General features: G+C 50.0%; 1 protein-coding gene across 4 annotated transcripts in view; it reads left to right on the top strand.

Moving 5' to 3' along the window:
• Window positions 1–16,218, top strand: part of LOC102447560 (transient receptor potential cation channel subfamily V member 2) — a 29,396-nt gene extending 13,178 nt beyond the window's left edge. For all 4 annotated transcript variants that reach the window (XM_075904355.2, XM_075904354.2, XM_075904353.2 and 1 more), the window contains 12 exons: window positions 1,034–1,174; window positions 1,941–2,239; window positions 2,685–2,861; window positions 3,888–4,046; window positions 4,167–4,262; window positions 5,177–5,247; window positions 6,168–6,333; window positions 9,683–9,749; window positions 9,837–10,144; window positions 11,128–11,249; window positions 14,063–14,157; window positions 15,906–16,218. In XM_075904355.2, the coding sequence (XP_075760470.2) occupies window positions 1,034–1,174; window positions 1,941–2,239; window positions 2,685–2,861; window positions 3,888–4,046; window positions 4,167–4,262; window positions 5,177–5,247; window positions 6,168–6,333; window positions 9,683–9,749; window positions 9,837–10,144; window positions 11,128–11,249; window positions 14,063–14,157; window positions 15,906–15,994 (1,790 nt within the window). In that variant the 3' untranslated portion in view covers window positions 15,995–16,218. The remainder of the gene's footprint in view (window positions 1–1,033; window positions 1,175–1,940; window positions 2,240–2,684; window positions 2,862–3,887; window positions 4,047–4,166; window positions 4,263–5,176; window positions 5,248–6,167; window positions 6,334–9,682; window positions 9,750–9,836; window positions 10,145–11,127; window positions 11,250–14,062; window positions 14,158–15,905) is intronic.
• Window positions 16,219–20,388: the final 4,170 nt, after the last annotated feature.

Genomic DNA, 20,388 nt, shown 5'->3' with positions numbered 1-20,388 from the left:
CCTGCCCGGTGCCAAACCAGAAAATGTTCTGGACCGCAGGAGGTCAGTATTGACTAGCAGCATTACCAACACTTCCACTGCTTACTGGGCTCTTGGAAGTCATTTTGGGGTAAATTAGAGCTAAATAACAGCACAGAACACAGAGCCAGGACTGGGGGCTGTCAATAAACTTTATGGGATCATGGGAAACTAAGCCACACCCATGAGAAGTGGACATCCGGCTCACTAAAATCATGCCAGACTATGGGTGTTGCTGGACCAAAGAGTGCCGGACTAGAGAGGTCAACACGTACTGGGAATTGGATGGGTGCATAGTTGATAGCATGATGGAGTTCCTCGTTTGTGGAATGGGGTATACTGAGCACAGAAAAGGGGGCTGGGCACTGCTGAGTTCTAATTCTGACTCTGACACCCACTTTTCTGTCCTTGAGCATTTCACTTAACCTCTATGCCTCAATTCCCCCATCAGAAAAATGGGGGTAATATTGGCTTATTTAGCCAGGACTACGATGAGGTTCTATTGTTAAGGTTTGTGAAGTGCTTTGGAGAAGGAAAAAAAGATGATATAGTGTTAATCAGTGAAAACAAGTTACATTTAAAAATAACAACTTAGAAATCTGCTAAGTAGATTTATCCTTTTAATAGCAAATATTCCAAAGAGACATGCTACTCTGTGCATGTGTATTTATCCCATGTGTATCTTTATTGTAGCTTCATGGTCTTGAATTCATAGGTCAGATTTGAGATCTTATCATACCCCTAAGAGAAGTTACACTGGTCAGCCCCTGATAGTCTTGGGGGAGTTTGCATCTGCCAGCTCATGGGCTCAGTGTCCAAATTGCATTTCCAGTGGTCGCTGTTGCAAAGTCAGCATTTGCCACCAGTTCCCTGCCCACAGTTGGTCTGGGGGTCCCTGACGATTTCATCGCATTGTCAGTATTGCTGCTGGCGGGGCTTTGGAAAGACCTTTCCTGCTCCTTCTGTCCATGGGGCCATCACAGCAAGCTCTGACTTATAATTCCTGGCTCCTTAGGCCAGACTGCACTCCACATTGCCATAGAAAAGAGGCACCTAGATTTAGTAAAGCTGCTGGTGGAGAATGGAGCTGACGTCCATGCCAGAGCCCATGGCGAATTCTTCAGGAAGAAGAAGGAAGGAGTGTGTTTCTATTTTGGTAAGCGTGCAGTGCAGGCTCCGGCTTGCTAGCTGGGAACCCTGTCCCTTCCAGGGCTTGACTTTCCATTCGTTAGGTGCATTCTCCCGCATCCCATAACCCCAAGTGTCCCATCTTACTGGGGTAGTCAGCCCTCTTGCCCAGACTGAGCTCTCCCTCGAACCAGTCAGTGCTTGCCTCCTGATGTTCACATGTGTGCCCTTGTCCCTGTCTATGGACATGGGGCTGCCTCAAAACCCCTGCCCCTCATGTGTGGACTGAACTCAAAAATAGATGGCGGGGAGAGGGGACGCTGATCGGTGCAGCCAAAATTTGAGTCTGACAAACTGATTCAGCTGCTCCCAGAGGGATTGTTTTACTGTACCAACTAACTACAAAACATCCAAGCCTGAAAGCAGAGATTTGGTGAGGAAAAACCTCATTACTGTTACAGTAATAAGACTTTGCAAACTAAGGGCGCATCTTCACTCACTGCGCCAGAGATCGCTCTTCTGGCATTTGATTTAGTGGTCTAGTTAAGACCCATAAATCGAATGCTGAAGGCAGCTCTGGCTGGCACCTGTAGTCCTTACAGTCGTGAGGAGTAAGGGAAGCCAACACCAAGCTGGACTTACGGTAAGCCAACTCCAGCTACAAATTTTACATAACTGGAGTTGCGTACTGCACCTCGACCTTCCAGGTCTAGTGTATACCTGGCCAAAGATAAATACCTAACGTTCCTCCTAAAGCTACTTATTTTTTTTCAAACCTGCCTTCATCTCTCCAGGCGAACTTCCCCTTTCCTTGGCTGCTTGCACCAACCAGCTTGACGTGGTACAATACCTCCTTGATAACCCCTACCAGAAAGCCCGGCTCCGTGAACAGGATTCCCTGGGCAACACAGTGCTCCATGCCCTGGTGATGATTGCTGATGACACCGAGCAGAACACGGAGTTAGTGAGCAACATGTATGATGAGATCTTAAAGGCAGGCACGAAGATTAACCCCTCAGAGAAGCTTGAGGAAATAGTGAACCGGGCTGGGTTAACACCACTGAAACTGGCTGCCAAGACGGGCAAAGTAGAGGTAAATGCAACTGGAGTGATTCTCTAGGCATGGCTAGAAATAGAACGATGGAGTGAGTCCCCTTGCCTAGAAGCTGGGTCTGATGCAGGTGCTTCCAATATTATTGCACATGGGAGCTTCAGTCCCATGAGCAAAAGTGACACTGCAGGAGCGGAGGCATGAAGAAAACCTCTTTCAGACCATTGCGTTAGTAGCTGTTTTGATTCAGTCACCGCTGGGAGCTTCCGAACTGGGTTGCAAGTTGCCGCTCCTTTGACAGAGTTTGTAGAAGTTGTGCTTAGTTTGCCTCAAGTTCTTGGCCAGATCATATGTATGGCCAAGAACATACCTGTATGCAGGAAGCAAGGTTACCGGTCTGAAGACAATTTAGGTACCCTAGGAATTTCATTTGACATCTTAATGTATATGCGAACATTAGTATAATCAACATAAACTTTCCTTTCAGATCTTCAGACACATTCTCCAAAGAGAGATCAAGGATCCGGAGTACCGGCACCTGTCTCGCAAGTTCACTGAATGGACTTATGGACCCGTCCATGTATCTCTCTATGACTTGGCCTCTGTAGACAGTTGTGAGAAAAACTCTGTATTAGAGATCCTTGCTGAGAGCAGTGACACACCAGTGAGTTGTGGCAACTTTTTAAAAATCAGATGCAGAATGGCCTCTATCTATTTTAGAAATGTGCGATGGTCTGTCCATCTGTGAGCCTGTTTGTTCAAGAACTCCTCCTAAATGGTAGGAGCTAGGAACACCAAATTTAGTATGCAGCTTCCTTTTAGGCTCACTTAAAGTAAGGTCAGGGTTTGGTAGTGCCAGAAAAATGGGTAGTCCCTGGAATGGGACTGTTTTCCATAGCATGGAAAGGGAGGGACTGTTTGGAGAAGAGCAATATGCAGAGTGACCACTGGGGGCAGCTACTCTACCAAGAGAGTGGCTAGAGGGGTTGGGGCTTCTTACCTAGTCTTGTGGCAGGCAAGATGGGAAGTCCCCCTTTCCCAAGCCACAGTGCTGGGGGGAAGGAGGGAGAGAGCCCTTCCACATGGTGGTGGTGTGGGAAAGAGCCCTGCTAGATGGTGGGGGAGGGGAAGAGCCCTGCCAGACGGTGGGGTGGGGGAGGGGAAGGGCGCTGCCAGATGGGTGTGGCGGGAAAGAGCCCTACCGACGGGGTGGGAGAGAAAAGGCCAGCCAGGGAACTGGAGGGTGGGGGAGGGAGAGAATCCCCGTTGCCTGCCCTGACTTGTTCACCCCCCACCCCGCCAGCCCCCTGCCCTGAAGGACCCAGGCAATGCCGGGTAAATCTGCTATTCTGAAGCATATGATAAATGTGGCATTTCGGATTGTTTTAACCTAGGGAAATACAATGTGTGACTTTGTTTGTTATTAATGGTGAGGAATTTATATAATTTTACATTTGTGTCTATATTGGTACATGTGCGAGGATGCAACAAAAAACTAGTACTTTTTTTTTTTAATTTAGAGCCACCTCCATAATCTGAGGCCCTCCACTGTAGCTTACTCAGCTTGTGTGTAACTCCGGCACCGCAGACAGGGCACCTGACCGCTACGTTCCAACCCGGCACTAAGAAGGCCTCACAGTGATCCTACATCCCTGGTGACATGTTTGTTTTCTTCTTCCTCTCCCCCTAGAATCGATACAAGATGGTAGTTCTGGAGCCGCTAAACCAACTGCTTCAGCATAAATGGGACTCATTTGCTGCTAGGAGGTTTTACTTAAGTTTTTTCTCTTATTTTATATTCATGGTGATTTTCACGGTCCTTGCCTACCACCGTCCCCTGCAGTTACAGGTAGGGCTGGCTTCCTTGCACAGGGGGAAGCGAGCTTGAATGCTGGGGCCGTAGGAATAAGGGGTTGAAAGGGCTTTGGGTGGCTACAGCCATCTTCATATTCTTGTTTTTGTCTTACAGTCTCCATTTCCTGCAGAGTTCACCGCTCTCGCCTTCCTGCAGCTCGTTGGACAGATCATTGTTTTCCTGGGAGGCTTTTATCTCATCATTGCTCAGGTACAGAGATATCTAATCTCATTGCTTTGAAATAGAACAATCCCCCCCCCCCCCCCCCCCGCACGTTGTTACACGGCTCTTATTTCCATAACTAGAAGATTTACTCGGTGTTGCTCAGGTCCTTCCGGTCAGGGGGCTAGAAGACAGGGGGGAGGGGAGGCACCGGAGGCCGGATAGGGTGAGTGGCTGAGGATGGGGGAGGGGAGCAGAATTCAGGACAGGCAGGGGGCTGGGAGGTCGGGGGAGTGGCTTACCAGGCCACCTGTGGCAATGAGGGTGGCACCGCTCTGACAGAGGTTCCTCCCAGGGGAGCTGTCCAGCCCCCCCCCCCCCCCGCTGACAGTGACTAGCAGGGCAGTGAGGGCCGGGGTTGGGCTGGCCAGCTCCCCTAGAGGTTCCTCACAGGGTGGGGGGAACTAGGGCTGGGCTGGCCAGCTCCCCTCACGGCTCCTTGTTGGGGAGGCTAGAGCTGGGCTAGCCAAGGTCCCCACCCCCTGGATGGCAGCTCCTGATGGGGAGAGGGACTGAGGTTGGGCTGCCTAGCTCCCCCCACCCATCCCACTGGCATCTCCCTGCAGAGAGGGGGACCGAGGTCGAGCTGCCTGGTCTCCCCTGCATGGTGGCTCCTCTTGGGCTGCCAGTGCCCATATCCCTTACCTGACAGCCCCTCACATGGCTGGACTGGCGGGTGGCTCCTCACGGCTGGGGACGGGCAGTGAGGGCCAGGGCGGGGTTGCCCTCCACCTCCCATCCCTCAGTTCCGTGTGGGGAGGGGAACCGAGGCTGGGCTGTCCAGCCCCCGCTGCCCAGCTGCCCATAAGGAGGCCTGGTCTGGGCTGCTCCCGGGTGGGCGACTGACGTGTGTCTTGCTGTGTGAACGAACTGCTCCTGTTGCTTTGTCTCTTTTCTCATAGACTCTGTACTTCGTGAGGAGATGGCGGAGCCTGAAGCACGTGTTCTCCGATGGCTGCATTGAGGTCTTTCTGTACGTCCTTTCGGTCGCGGGACATGAACGTTTGTGTGAAATCAAACCTGGGTTAAGAGGCAGCTGGGCTGCCAAGAGGTCGCGAGGCGGGTGGTGAGCAGAAGGGACCAATTCTCACACACAAGATGTTTGTTCTGCTGCTCTCTCATCTTTCCAACCAACTCTTGGCTCTTTCCACCCACCCGTTGCCTCTTGTCATACTCTTAGATCATGAGCTCTCCGTGTTTCTCTTATTTTCACACGTACCATGCCCGGTGCATTGGGGTATCATGGTGCAACTGTCATACAGATCATGCCAACATAAGCTCACAATAACTAAGATCTGACCATGTGGACTAGTGGACAGAGCATTGGACCAGGCCTCAGACCTGGGGTCCATTTGTAGCTCCACCAATGGCTCCCATTAAAGTCATGGCCTTGGGCAAGTAATTTTATTCTCCCGTGACTCAGTTTACCAATTTGTAAAATAGGGACTGACCTCGGTTCATAAAGCACATTGAACTCAGCAGATGAAGAGTGAGGTGCTTTTGTGAAGGGGGAGAGACTTTAGTGTGTGTGTGTGTGTGTGTGTGTGTGTGAGAGAGAGAGAGAGAGAGAGAGAGAGAGAGAGACACCAGTTATGCATATGTAACTCCACTGGTATGTGACTGTATCCAGTGGAGAGGAGAAGGAAGTCAGGCCAATTATAGCTGAGATTTTCTATAATGTGAACTTCCCTAAAGTCGAACGCATCTGCAACAAACTTGTGCAGAAAGTAGGTGGCAGGTGGATTTTGTTACTAACCAACCCAGACCTGCAAGGTCTGATTAGCTGCCACTCTTGTAACCCAGCAAGATGCGGCTGGCTGCGCCCTGTGTGGCACCAAAGGGGTTTGCTATTGAAAGTTTCACCCACTGTGTGACTACGATTGCATCCCCCAGCTTGCTCCAGGCATTCTCGCTGCTGCTTTCGGCCGTGCTGTACCTTGTGCCTTCGGAAGTTTACGTGCCCACCATGGTATTGTCCTTGCTGCTGGGATGGGTGAACATGCTGTACTACACTCGGGGCTTCCAGTGGACTGGAATCTATTGCGTCATGATACAGAAGGTCAGTGTGGAGATCATCGATCCAACTGTTCTCCTGTAAGGACCCTCAGAGCCATGAATCCAGCTAGTACTTAGGCCGCGCACATTGAAATACCAGGCTGATTTGTGTCAATTTATTCTGTCAGGGGTGATGGAACGATGCATGGAGCAGACCCCTGGCTCAGTCTGCAGCAAATCACAAGAAAAAATTGAGTTTTTTGGGACTCGTCCTGGTCCCCAAAGTAGGTGAGGTTGGTCAGCCTCCACCTACCCTGTCGTTCGCATACACAGAGTACATACAGAGTACACACAGAGTATGTGTACACACACACACACACACCTCATAGACCTAGAGTACACACAGAGTACAAGTGTACACACACACACCAATAGAGTACACACAAAATACACAGAGTATACACAGAATTCATGTGTACACACATACAGAGTACTCACAGACTACACACACACAGTTCTCTCTCTCTCATGCACACGCACAGAGAGAGAGAGAGTCCAGGAGATGTTTCCCACTGCTGGCAAGTCTGGACTGAGGTGCCAAGGAAGATTTCTATGTGGCATTCCATGCTGGAGAAGCAGGGGATGTTGCACATTGGAGATGAGAGGCATCAGCCGTAGGCTGTGGGAGTGAAAGAGGGAGGCAGCTCTGGAGGAACGGGATGGGCTGTACCGTTCAGGGTTCAGTTGCAAGGACAGAGCCAGGCTGCCAACCAGTCTCTTCTATGAAAACCAATTCACTTCGACATTACAAGAAATGATCTCAGACTGGCTTCACTGTCCCTCCAGACACTCCAGCACCTCAGGGAGAACAACACCACAGAGTTATAAACTGACCAGTCAAGCAGACGCCTCGTTTGGAATTGAAAGTATGCAAACAGGCTGCACGAGAGACCAAAAAGCAAACAAAAAGGGCAAATACACTGCAGTACTGTGTTTGCAAAAAAAAGATTTGACAAGGTCAGGAAACTGTTTCTGTGCGTATTTCGTTTCCATTAAGAAGGTTAAAAGCAGCATTTCTCTTCCACGTTCCGAGGTGTCTAGCTCTGAGGTTCGGCTGTTAGGTCCGATTTGGCCTGTGGAACCAGCGGGGTCTGGAGGAAAGGCCTCAGGATGGGGAGCCAGGGACACTTGAGTTCTAAGCTCAGTGCTGTTGCCCAACTGCAGCGCGAACTTGAGCAAGTCTCAGCCTTTGCATCTGCTCCGAACTTTTTCTGCGACCCTTTCTTGGGGCACTCAGGCCTGTGTGTCACCTTGATATCCCCTGCCAGAGGGGTTGACAGAATTGCGGGGCCTCTGGGCAAGGTGGAGGGGTGGGGGCCTCAGAGGCGGGGCTGGGAAGAGGTAACCCTCACCTCCCAGACTGCACCCCTCCCCACCAGCCCTCACAGCCATCCGGAGCATGCTGCCTGGGGCTCCAGTGGCGATTTAAAGGGCGTGGGGCTTTGGCTGCCACTGCTGCCACAGTAGCAGTGATGATAGTCGGGAACCCAGCTGACCCCTCCTCTGTCCCCGGTTGGTGGGCCTGCTCCAGACAGTCTGCCCAGAACTCTGCCAGCCCTTGCTCCACATTGTAGGTAACAGTCCCTGAACACTTCAGAAGAGTTTCCCAATGGGGCCCAGCCCCTGCCACTGGACAGTCACAGTAATTCCCAAGACCCCTGCCTCCAGAGCGATCATGTAGCCACCAGCTCACTTGGTTCGATGGCAGAGGCACTCGTTACATAATCTCGCAGCCACGGGATGAATGTATAATAAAGAAAGAAAAAGTTTGCTTTCAAAGAACAGAAAATCACAAATTCAAGTGAGTAAGGACAATAGAAACAGAGATGGTTTTACAGGTGGAACCTCTCTAATCCGGCACTCTCTGGTCTGGCAACACCCATAGTCCGGCATGATTTTAGTGAGCTGTGTGTCCACTTCTCATGAGTGTGGCCAAGTTTCTCATGGTCCCATAAAGTTTGTTTACAGCCACCAGTCCTGGCTCTTAGTGTCCTGTGCTGTTATTTAGCTCTAATAGACCCCTAAATGACTTCTGAGAGCCCGGCAAGCAGTGAAAATGTTGGAGATGCTGCTAGACAATATTGACCTCCTGTGGATCAGCACATTTTCTGGTTTAGCACCGGTCAGGTCCTGCGGGTGTCGGACTAGAGAGGTTGAACCTGTGTAATAAAACAGAATCATAACACGTTTCTAAGAGACTAATCAGAACCGTAACAGGCTATGCTCCTGTGCCTCAAAACATTTCTCACCCTCAAAAGCCTTGTGGAGACCTTGCTAATCTTCATTCAATTCAGGATCCAGGTTGTGGTGAACTGTCCCCCTCTGCCAAGAGCGTTCCGTAGTGAAATGGATCACAAAATGCCCTGTTCTTCTCCAGTATTCCTCTTTTTTTCTAGAGGCAGGGGAACCCTTGGGGCTCAGACTCCTATGGACTCTCGCCTGTTGGTTTCACATCTCAACCCGCCTCCCCACTCCCTGGACAACCTGTTGACTTTAGGACTTCCTGTGTATTGGTTCAAAATGTTTAATTCAGATTAGAAAGGAGGTGGAGAGGAAAGTCTACATCACTGTGTCTGACAAAAGCTGCTTAACAACCCTACCTAGAATACAGATTCTCCAAATATTTTAGGTGCATCCCTAGAATTTCTCAACACCGGTACTTACCGCTCACAGGGTGTGTCTAGACTACAGGGTTTTGTCGACAAAAGTGGACTTTTGTCAACAAAACTAAACCTGCGTCTACACTACCGCTGAGTTCTGTCGACATAACGTTGACAGAACTCAGCAGTTTTGTCGACGCTGGTAAACCTCATTTTACGAGAAATAACACCTTTTGTCGACAGAGTTCTGTTGATAGAAGGCATTATTGCATCTAAACTGTCCTTTGCGTCCACACTGTTATGTCGACAAAGCAGCTTGCTTTGTCGACAGAACTGGACGTAGTCTAGACGCTCTTTGTCGACAGAAGCTTTGTCGACAGTATCTGTCGACAAAACTTCTGACGACAAAACCCTGTAGTCTAGACGTACCCACAATGTTTCTGATTACCAGGATGGCATTAAGCGTCCATTTGATACCTCACACACCATCTATTGTGGATAAATACCATGACAGCAATGAGTTAGGTGTACTGAGTTTGCCAGGTCTGATAGAAACATGGATACTTCCTGGCCTGCCTCACTTGCGAGGGACTGTGTGGATTAATGAATTAATGTTGTCAGAGCAGACGCAGAGCCCAAATATCATTATTTGATAGGCGCACTGGTTTCCTGTTGTCCTGGTAATTTTGTGCTGTATAAATATCATGTGAGGTTACTGGTGATTAATAACATTGCCTGCTACTCTGTCTCTAGACCATCCTGCGGGATCTGCTACGCTTCCTCATGGTTTACGGGATCTTCCTCTTTGGCTTTGCGGCAGGTGAGAACAGACTCAGCATGAGGTTACTGGCAGACCTACCAGGAAGAGACCTGCCAAGGAAGAATCATTGTTCTGCTTTTGTTACAGCTCTGGTCACGCTCACGAGGGAGGCCCCCCCGGCTTCCCAGAACACGACTGTAGCCCAAGAGGATGACGATAAGGGCGGTGGGGCCTACAGGGGGCTGCTGAGCACTTCCCTGGAGCTCTTCAAGTTCACCATTGGGATGGGGGACCTGGAGTTCCAGGAGCATGTGAAATTCAAATACTTTGTCCTGCTCATGCTGCTGCTGTTTGTGATCCTGACCTACATCCTCCTGCTCAACATGTTGATCGCGCTCATGAGCGAGACGGTCACCAATGTCTCTGGTGACAGCAAGAGCATCTGGAAGCTGCAGGTAAGTCTGTCCCCCTGCTCCTCTGGACTCCCATGCAGGCCTTAGAACAGGCGGGCCCATGGGAGCTATTTGTAACACATCTTCTCCCACTGTGCATCCGATCTGACATGTTTGCTCTGAGCTCTGAAGTGGATTTAAAGTGGTGAAAGCGTGATGAGATCTTTCTCTCTCCATGTGCCTCTAGCACCTGTTGTCTTGGTGTCTGAAGTGCTGAGCTGTGCACCTTCCAGATCTACTTGTAAAGACTGCTGCCTTGCAAATTCCCTGCCTCTGGGCGGGAAGAGGAAGTGAAGCTGAGCAGATGGTTCTTGTTGAGGGAGATTAACAGCTGAGTTTACTGGGAGATTTATTCTAACTCCTCAACCTGCCAGAGCTGATTCTGGGTCAGGGAGGTCTTCCAGAGTCTTTGTGTGAGCATGCTCTCCTGGCAGCTTGAGTAATAGCACCTTCAGCCAATAAAACATTGGCTAAAACCTGACAGCATCACAAACCTTTCGTTGGTCGAGCATACTGTGGGAGCAAAGCCATGTTAAGAGACAGATATTTAACCCTTTTGAAGGTGTCAGGCATGTTCTCGGATTGTTCTCTGCATTTTTGCTTCAAAAAGCTATGAATGGGTCCTATATTCATTAACACAGGTCCCTACAATTAACAGGTACTTCTGCTGTTTTTATATATATCTTGGTTTCTGTTATTTCCATTCCAATTCATCTGATGAAGTGGGGTTTTGCCCATGAAAGCTCAATGATACTATATATTTTTTGTTATTCCCTAAGGTGCTACAGGGCTACTTGTTGTTTTTAAAGTTACAGGCTGACACGGTGACCTCTCACAGGGAAGGAACAATTGTGGTCGGGTTACAAAAGTGCCTTTCCAAGTTATGGTACTTGGTGGGCAGGGAAGACTTCACCAGAACTTAGGGTAGATCAGCAACTGGGCTGTGGCTGTGCCAGGCCCTCTCTAACATGGACTTGTATCCTCAGAGAGCCATTGCCATTCTGGAAATAGAGAAGTCCTGGCTGTGGTGGCCAAGAAGGAAGCCGAGATCTGGCTGCTTCTTGTCCGTGAGCCTTGATGATGAGAAAGATGAGAGGTGGTGTTTCAGGTAAGGTAGCAAATGAAGGCTGAATTCTGTCTTGCTGTGCTGGCATTCTGTGTGAATGGGGGAGCCCAGTGGGTTTGCTTATTTGTAGGGCCCTACAAAATTCACTGCCATGAAAAAGGCATCACGGATTATGACATCTGGTTTCTCCCCATGAACTCTGGTCTTTTGTGTGCTTTTACACTCTACTAAACTGTTGTCATGGGGAACACCAGAGCTTTTCAAATTGGGGGCCCTGACCCAAAAGGGAGTTGCAGGGGCTCACAAGTAGGGATGTTAAAGATTAACCAGTTTGCTGGTAACGCATTTGCTTACCAGTTTGCTTACTGGCTAATAGGTTAACCAGAGGGTCCCACCCTCCACAGCAGGTGAGCCAGCAGGACCTAGGTTGGGGTGGGCGGTGGGGCTGAAGCAACCCCCTGCCACCCACGGTGGGGCCAGGCCAGAGCAGCCCCCGCAGCAGAGCTGAACCATAGCAGCCCCTGCCACCTGCAGCTGTAGTTAACCAGTTGAACAAATTGTTTACTGCTGCTCTGTGACGCCGCTGCTCCATGCGAAGTGAACCACTAGGTGGCAACACTCCCCTCGTCCATGAGAGGCGGGGCTTGGCATATCTGCAGCAGAGGTAGCCGCGTTCAGAGCGTGGTGGCAATGGCACGGAACCTGGGCAGCACTGTGCTGTTCCATGCCTGCAGACTTTTTGCTGTGGGATCGCTCAGGAAAACTCAGTTCGTTAAGTGCGTCCTTCTTCCAGGGTCCTGGGGTTATTTAAACACCAGCCATAGCAGTGAAACCTGGCTGGCAACTTAAGAAAACAGATGCTCAGACGTTAGATGTGTTTCATCCTAAATGCTTGTGGAGAATCTTAGGAGGAAGCGATGAGGAAAGGAAAAGACAAACGACGAGGTCAGAAAAATGGCTAAAGCAAGGTCTCTATCGCAAATAATTTGTAAGACAGGACATCAGTGACTAGGGTGTATTACAAATGGATCATAACCAACTACCGATTACGGCAGTCCGTTGGAAGCCAGGAAACCCAACAAGAAAGAGAAGTAGACCTAGTATGACTTGGAAGTGTACAGCAGCGGCGGATATAGGGCAGGGCGAGCGGGGCGGCTGCTCCGGGCCCTGCGCTTCAATAGGCCCCGCGCCAGCCCCGCTCGCTCTGCCGTATATCTGCCGCTGCTGCCCTTACCTGCTGGAGCTGCCTCCGCCGGTGCCCTTCGCTGCGTGTCCACGAGCAGCTCCGTTAGCCTGTGGCATGCGTGCCGCGACAGCTCGTTGCCATGGAGGCGAAGGGCAATGCCTGGCCATGGTGCCCAAGTATCCTGCTGCTCCACCCTCCTGCCCCGCCCATAGAGAGGCTGGGGGTGGCGCGGTCTCTCCCCCGAGGGGAGCCCAGACCTGTTTCCCGCCACGCCCAGGGGCAGAGCGACCCGCCTGCCAGGGATACCCCGTCTCCTCTCGCCAGTTCCCACCTCCCCCCAATCATGGGCGCAGCACAGCCCCCCCCCACACACACACGTCCCTGGGAGCAGGGGGAGTTGCCAGCTGCCCCCACCCAGCCAGGAGCTGTTGGAGAGGCTGAAATGGTCATTTTGGCCTGTCTGATGAGTCAGACACCCCTGCCTGCTGGTCCTCCCTAGGGCCCATCTGTGCGCCATCCTCCACATAGCCACACGCTGCCTGCCCCCCCAAGACCCAGCACCCACAAGCTGCCTGCCCCCCCAAGACCCAGCACCCACACGCTGCCTGCCTCCCAAATCCCAGCACCCACACGCTGCCTGCCCCCCAAATCCCAGCACCCACACACTGCCTGTCACCCCCAAATGCCAACACCTAATGCTGCCTGGCCCCCAAACCTCAACAGCCACATGCTGCCTCCCCCCAACACTGCCTGCCCCCCCCAAGCCCTAACACCCACACACCCCCTGCCCCTCCCAAGTCTCAATACCCACACTCCACCTGGCCCCCGCAAGTCCCAATGCTACCTGGCTGCCAAACATCCAACGCTGCCTGGCAAATACCAGCCATGGGCAGCCAAAGAGAATCTACTGCGAGCCAGGAGCGTTTTGTAGATCTTTCGATTATATCGATTGAAAACGACCTGTGTAAAGAAATGGACTTTACTGACCTCATTGAAGAATGCGCTGCCAAAAGAGCTAGACAGCTCTAGTAGACTTAAATACAAATTAAAATGTTTAATTATTAGAGCAGAATTGTGTTTGAGAATGAATTACAATATAATTAAAATAAAAATTATCCAACTAAATTAAGGTTCTATCAAATTTACCCAATTCACATTTAATATGAAAAATAGCCTTCGATTTGCGCATTTGATGCCTTTTTTCTATTTTCTCTCCAAAGGGGGGCCCCACGAAATTGTGCTGCCCTGGGCCCCGCAAAACTCTCATTCGCCCCTGGTGTACAGTTATAAGTGACATAGAAAAATGTCATTTGAAAGGGAGGGCTTGGGTCACATGGCAACGGATAAGCAAGCACAGAGAATGTGGGTAGCCAGATGTGCTGATAAGCACGAGATGGACGAAGGTCTGAGGGCAACTGTTCACAACCTGGAGGAAGCTACTGAATGACCACACCTCACAGGGTTACTAGCTCCTTTGGCAACAAAGCCTTTTGTGGTGCAGCTGCTGCCAGCAAGTTGTTAGTTCTGTGCTGATAAAATCATCATCAGGGCAGACGTCAGTAGGATGCCACCGATGTGGCCTTATGCAGCTGTATGGTCAGAATGTTTTGCCCCTGTGCCTCATTGTCTGCCAGCTGACAGGGGAAATTGTTGTATTTTCTGTCTCCAGAGTGGAAGAGATTGATTGGGCCAACTGGGAAAAGGAGCTGGGAGTTATCAAGGAGGACCCTGGGAACTCCAGAGACAGGAAAACAGAACCCCAAGGTAAGACATCCCAGGGCCGAGCAAAGAATTTCAGGCAAATGATTTGAGCATTTTGCCTAGTCTCTCTTTGGTGGACTCTGTGCCAGAAAATCCAGCTGTGTTTGTCGTCCTCCCCGATCACACAGAGAAACAGCTGTCAATAAAGCGTCCTGCAGCCACGCCACCTTCGTTTGTGATCTGGTCAGCTCGACAATCAAGTAGGTTGGAGGCTGTTCAGTCCTTGAATGGGAGACACTGGCAGAAAAATAACGTTCTGCGGTAAATGCTGCAGAGGATTCAGCAAAGTGCCTTCAGGTCCAAACTAAACCACTGGCCCAGGAGAGGAGTTCCCTTTGCAGGAAATGTAAAATTCAGGTTCCAGACCCACTGTGGTTGTTAAAGGTCTTGGGACACACTCAGCATGAGTCAGGGTGTTCAACGCGGCATCACGGCCACATTTGAATCACTTTGTAGTTGCCTGAACATCCTTTCCACTTTCAAGTGGATTCAGTCTTCCCTCTCTCCTCCTGCCCTAAGCCGCGGGACAGCCTGTGCTTGGTGAAGCAACCCTATGCTGAAAGCAGCGATTTGTTCCTTTCAGTGAAAATGTATCATTTGCCTCCTCCTCCAAATCTTGCGTAGCTGCCCCATCAGGATTAAGCGGACCCTTTCACTTTCCAGCTTTGGTCGGTCTCCAGCTGCCGGCCTCATGGCAGTGGGATGGAGGAGGCTTATAACATTTAAAAAATGCCTAAATAGAAACATGTGGTAGTACACACAAACCTATGGAGGAACATTTTAACCTGGCTGGGCACTCAATCATGGATTTAAAGGTAGCCATTCTTATACAAAGGAATTTCACCTTTGTCGTGAATTACAGAGAGAGAGTGGGGAATTGACATGTAGCTGCAAATTTGACTCTGTTTCTCTGGGCTTGAACAAAGACATTAACTGGATGTCGCATTATAAAGCCAGTCTTCCCTGCCTTTTGTTGAAGCAAAAACACGCTCCTCTGTGTTTAGGCAGCTAACAAACAGCTTTATTAATTAATAAAGCACAGCATGAGCCAAACGTGGTCACAGCAGAGCCGGGCCCAGTAAGGCTGCTAATACAATCAATCCTAGTATCTTTATAACCTTAGCTAAACAGTCTGACGTCAGGGCATCTAATTACAGAAATCCTCAATTAAATTTGGAAAAACAAAGCCTTATCAACAAGATGGCAGACAGGTATGAGGGAGTACATCTCCTGTCCCAACCAGCCCAATTAACACATACCCATAGCCCATCCTGTAGGCCTCTTCTCACGGGGTGACAGAAAGTTCACTCTGGTCTACGTGCTTGAGAGAAAAGCTGAAATGGTTTCTGATATACAAGATGGCTTCTAGCTAAATATGAAAATGGTTTCTACACTTTAAACACCTCATTTTTACACCAAAAACTAAGCATGGGGCACTTCCAGCCCACTGAATTAGTTTCATTAGTCCTACAACTGATGGGTACAGTTCTTTTTTCTGTTATAAAATACTTAGTTTCAGTTATTCCTCTCCAGCTCATCATCCGATCAAGTGGGCTTTGGCCATGACAGCTCCTGATACTGTCTATATTTTTGTTAGTCTCTAAGGTGCCCCAGAACTACCCATCGTTCTCCAATATTAAATGTTTCTGTTTTCTGTAAGCCCACCAGAGCCCTGAGACTGGCTGACTACCTTCCTTGCCTTTGTCATCTCCCTGCTAACAAAGGGCCTTGTTACATGTCTCTTGTTACAGAGAAGAAAGCATGGCCCTGGATGTCACGGGCGCAAGCAAGCCCAGCAACGTCGGAAGAGCAGTTGCCGTTGCAACCCATCAGCCAGTGACGGAGATGAGGCCACTAGACGAGGTCAAGCCAAGAGACCGTAGCATGTTCTCAGCACTGGGATCCGGTTCTTGCTCCCAACGGCAGGGGAATTCTCCGTTCTGTGGTGTTGCTCATATTGAGATGAAAAAACAATCAGTATTCACGAGTCTCATCGAAGACTGGTTCAGGCTGGGGCTTTTGTGCATATGAAGTATTTCCTTTGAAGAAATCATTTCTGTTCAACTTCTTCTGCCTAATTCTTTTCCCCTGCAGTGCTTAAAAAGGAGGCTATATGTGAGAGAGAGATTGGGGTTGTAGCTCCTGGATAGGATGTGTTTCTTATCTAAGCATCCGCTTTGAAATTTCTCCTGGGAAGCCGGCATTAAAATTTCAGTTGACTCAATTTAGCCCTGCATGTTTGTGAGACAGAAACATGTAGTTCTGTGTGGTGCAATGCGTGTAGGTCAGGGGTGGGCAATACTTTTTTGCTGGGGGCCACTTCAGAAATGTTTGAAGTGGCCCGTAAGCGTACCGGAAAGGGCGGGGCCTCAAATGTAAGGGGCGGGGCCAGGATACTTCCCTGCTTCCCCATCCACAGACCATGATTGGTCTGGGGGTGGTGGAGCGCCTTTGCCCCCTGCCCCAGAGGTTCCTGCTAGGTGTTCATGCTCCTGGTGATGGGAGGAGACTTCCATACTCCCCCTACTGTCCCCAGGCCAATCAGGGCTTTGGGGGCGGGAGAGCACATGAAGCCTCCTCTCTCTCTGCCAGGAGTGCGTGGTGAGCACCACACTCCTCATAGGGCGGGGACAGGGTGGAGGAAACTTCTCCCGCTTCTCCCGCCCCCATGCCCTGATTGGCCTAGGGGTGGGCGAGTGGCAGGGCCGCCATGGGCTGGATCAACCTATTTGGTGGGCCGGATCCATCCCATGGAGGTTCTTACGCCCACCCCCAGTGTAGATCTTTCGGTTGGTACGTTTTCCAACCACAGCGGGCTAACAGTATAAGGTACCACATGCCTTTTGCAGGGGAGAACCAGAGTTTGTACCAGTGTTGATGGTCAAAATTATTTTCCTTGCTGCTCTCTTCTCCTCTGTCCCATAGGTGACTGCATTTCAGGCAAAGTATCTGGGAGGGGCTTTGGAAGGAAGGGAGCATAAAGCACTGCTCAGGGTTTCTGACCGCATGGCATTGGTTTGCATGGCAGAGTGTGTTGCTTTGGGAGCCGTGGGAAGAGGTATTCAAGCTGAATCATTACACTCAGCTCAGCAGCATCTCTCTCCAAAAGGTGGCAAATCTAAGCATTTACCCAGCCTCGGAAACACCCATCTGTGTCTGAACTGAAGGTGCAAAATCCCTTGAAAATGGTGTGAGCTTTGCCAGCAGCTGCATGAAAAGCTGTTTCCTCCTGAAACTGTGACTTAGAAATGCAAATATTCCTGCCATCTCTTCCCCACAGGCGTGCTCTTCTTCAAATGAGAGCAGCTGAGCGCTCCAGATCAGAGCTTCTTGAAGAAGCAGGGGCTAATGCCACCCGCATCATTTTCTCCCATCTTTAATGACCTCCTGTTCGGTCTGAGTGGGTTTCTGTCATGAGCCAAATGGTTGCTAAATTTATGCTGATTTTCACGTGCTGACACACACAGACAGGGAGAGAAGCATGCTGTGAAATTCTGCTGGAAAGCAGGAAGAGAAATCATGTCTCTGCTTAGTCCTCTGTATAAAAAAACCCCTGGCTGCTTGAAAACTTTCCATATGGGATCAAGTACGCCAGGAAACTTGAAAGAGTAAGTCTTAGGAGAGGTTTCTAGAACGCCACATACCTACTCCCGGGAGCGGGAGGCCCAGGAGTGGAGGATTATAACAGGGAAAGGTGTGCTCTGAGTCAAAGCTGAAGTGTTGCCAGAGCTGGATGCAACCCAGCGGTGGAAGCGACTTACAATTTCTTACAGGTACGGTCCTATTGCAACTCAGATTCCTGCCAGCTCTTTAAATAGCTCCCTGCTGGGCTTTTGCCACAGCTCAGCCAGCTCTTGTGCACCAAGGTGCCCCCGCTTCCTTTCCCCTCTGACACAGCCCCAGCTTGCCCTGACCTGAGCTCATAGTGTCATTGGACCCTTGTTTTCGGTGAGCACTGAAATGTGCAGAGGGTGACTCCAGCCAATTCCTGCATCCACCTGGGAAGTTGCAAATGCATCCTTGTGGTTTCCAATGCGTCTTTGATCGGAGGGACATGCGAGAGGCATTTTCATACTAAAATGTTGGGGAAATCGCTCAAGAGCTATGCAGATTAGGCAGAGCAAGACCTGCCCTTACAAATCTCTGCCTGGAAGTGGAATAGGGAAACCAGACAATGTGTCATACAGAGATGAATCGACTCTCAGTCCTTTTGCTGAAGTGATACTGTTATGGATTGACTCCCTGCATGGTGCATGGCTGTCTGGCGTTCTTAACACTTTCTCAGTGGACCCACGCTTGCTCTAGCTATAGAATACACTGTCCCGGGTGGTAGGTGGCAAAATCACTCAAAAGTTGTATGCTTTCCTCGTGGCAGCACGAAGAGCTTCTTCCAGCATCAGGGAATCGTGCTACAGCTGCTGGCCCTGTTTAAGTAGTTCCTGTCTCCACAGGGAGCTGGAAGAGGCAGGTACATGCAGAATCTTAAATGTTTTACACATTCATTTAATTTATTGATTCTTCACATTTTACAAGTTGAGCTGGAGGAAGCCAAAGGTCACAGCAGCAGGATTAACATCCTCTGTGAACAAGGCCTCACCCAAAATAAACTGGGGGTAGAGAGCTCTCTTTTCAAAGGGTGTGTCATGTAGATTAGGCTGATCGGCAGAGGGCAATGAAGCCGCGATTTAAATAATCGTGGCTTCATTTAAATTTAAATGGCTGCCGTGCTCTGCCGACCAGCTGATGATCAGCTGTTTGTCGGCAGATCAGGGCAGTCTGGGCACGCCGCGGTCGACAAAGAAGCATTTGTTGACCGGCGCAGGTAAACCTGGTTTCACGAGGCATGCCTGTGTCGGTCAACAAAGGATTCCTTGTCAACCACGGCACGTCCAGACTGCCCCGATCTGCCGACAAACAGCTGATCATCAGCTGATCGGCAGAGCGCAGCAGCCATTTAAATTTAAACGAAGCCGCGATTATTTAAATCGCGGCTTCATTTCCCTCTGCCGATCAGCCTAATCTACATGGCTCCGTTGATGGAGCCATGTAGTTTAGACACACCCTAAGGGAATCTGCTTTCAATGGTCTCTGAAGAAGAGCAGAGCAAGAAATTATTAGGAGCTACGGTGAGCAAGTTTCATAATTTAACCTCCCACCCTGAAATCTTCCCAGGCAAAAAGAAATCAGTAAATGACTAAAGAAAAACTGTAAAGGGGAAAACAGATCTCTTTAATTCTCCTTTTAGGTCAGAGTGCTATAGGATTGGCTAATCTTATGTAGAGCCTCAGGCCATGTCTGTACTGGGAAGGTTTAGTGACAAAAGTACTGTCCACATGCAAAAGTCACCAAAAGTGAACACCAGTCAAACCGGGTTTTTCTGCCTCCCATTGTCGATATTTCATGGCCACCTGGCTAGCTCCCCCGTCGATAGATAGAGCAATGCAGCGTGGGTGAGCATCCCACAGAGCCATGCTGTGGGAGAGTGGAGCTGATCCTGGCACTTCTTAGGATTCCCTTGTAGCTCTGGGAGCTCTCTGTGCTGAGGAATGTCAAAGCAGCCCAGCCGCCTCTCCAGCCCTCCCCCTGCAGCAGCAGCCCACCCGCCACTGTGTTCCTAGCAGGACAGAACAGACGCATTCCAATGATTTGCTCTTCATTTGCTCTGCCACTGGAGCAGCTCACTCAGCGGTCAGATACTTCCCCGAGCTTTGAAAAGGGAGGGGCACATCCCTGCAGGGCAGCAGAGATCATAGGACCCTGAGCAGAGCCATCAGAGCAAGGCATTGTGGAATCCTGGTGGAACCAACGAAACAAACAGCAGAGCCGACACTATTTGTGGACAACAAAGGGAGGGGAAAAAACAAGTGTTTCACAGAGCTGGAAGTTTTTTGTCACCAAAACTGGGTGTTTTTCCCAACAAAAGTCACACAGCAGTGAAAACACTCTCACCGTTTGGTCGCCTTTTTGGCAACAAAAAGTGGCAGGGCAGACAAGGCCTCTGAAAGCTCACAGCTCCCTTACTCCTCCACACTCTTACTATAACATGCTTTTCATTCAGTGGTTTGTAGCCAGCAGAAGGAGGCTTTGAAACCCACCGTGCCAACGGGCTCTCAGCCCCCGAGAGACAAGCTTTGAAAAGCTAGATGCTGCAGTGGAGCCTGCACAAGCTGCATGGGAGTTAGTTCTGCACCAGTTCAGCTTGCAAACCTCTGATGCAAGCTGTTCCGTGGCGAG

Source organism: Pelodiscus sinensis, chromosome 21 (genome assembly GCF_052426305.1).
Source record: "Pelodiscus sinensis isolate ZL-2025 chromosome 21, ASM5242630v1, whole genome shotgun sequence".
In the NCBI taxonomy this organism is placed as follows: domain Eukaryota; kingdom Metazoa; phylum Chordata; order Testudines; family Trionychidae; genus Pelodiscus; species Pelodiscus sinensis.
This window is presented reverse-complemented; position numbering and strand designations above follow the sequence as displayed.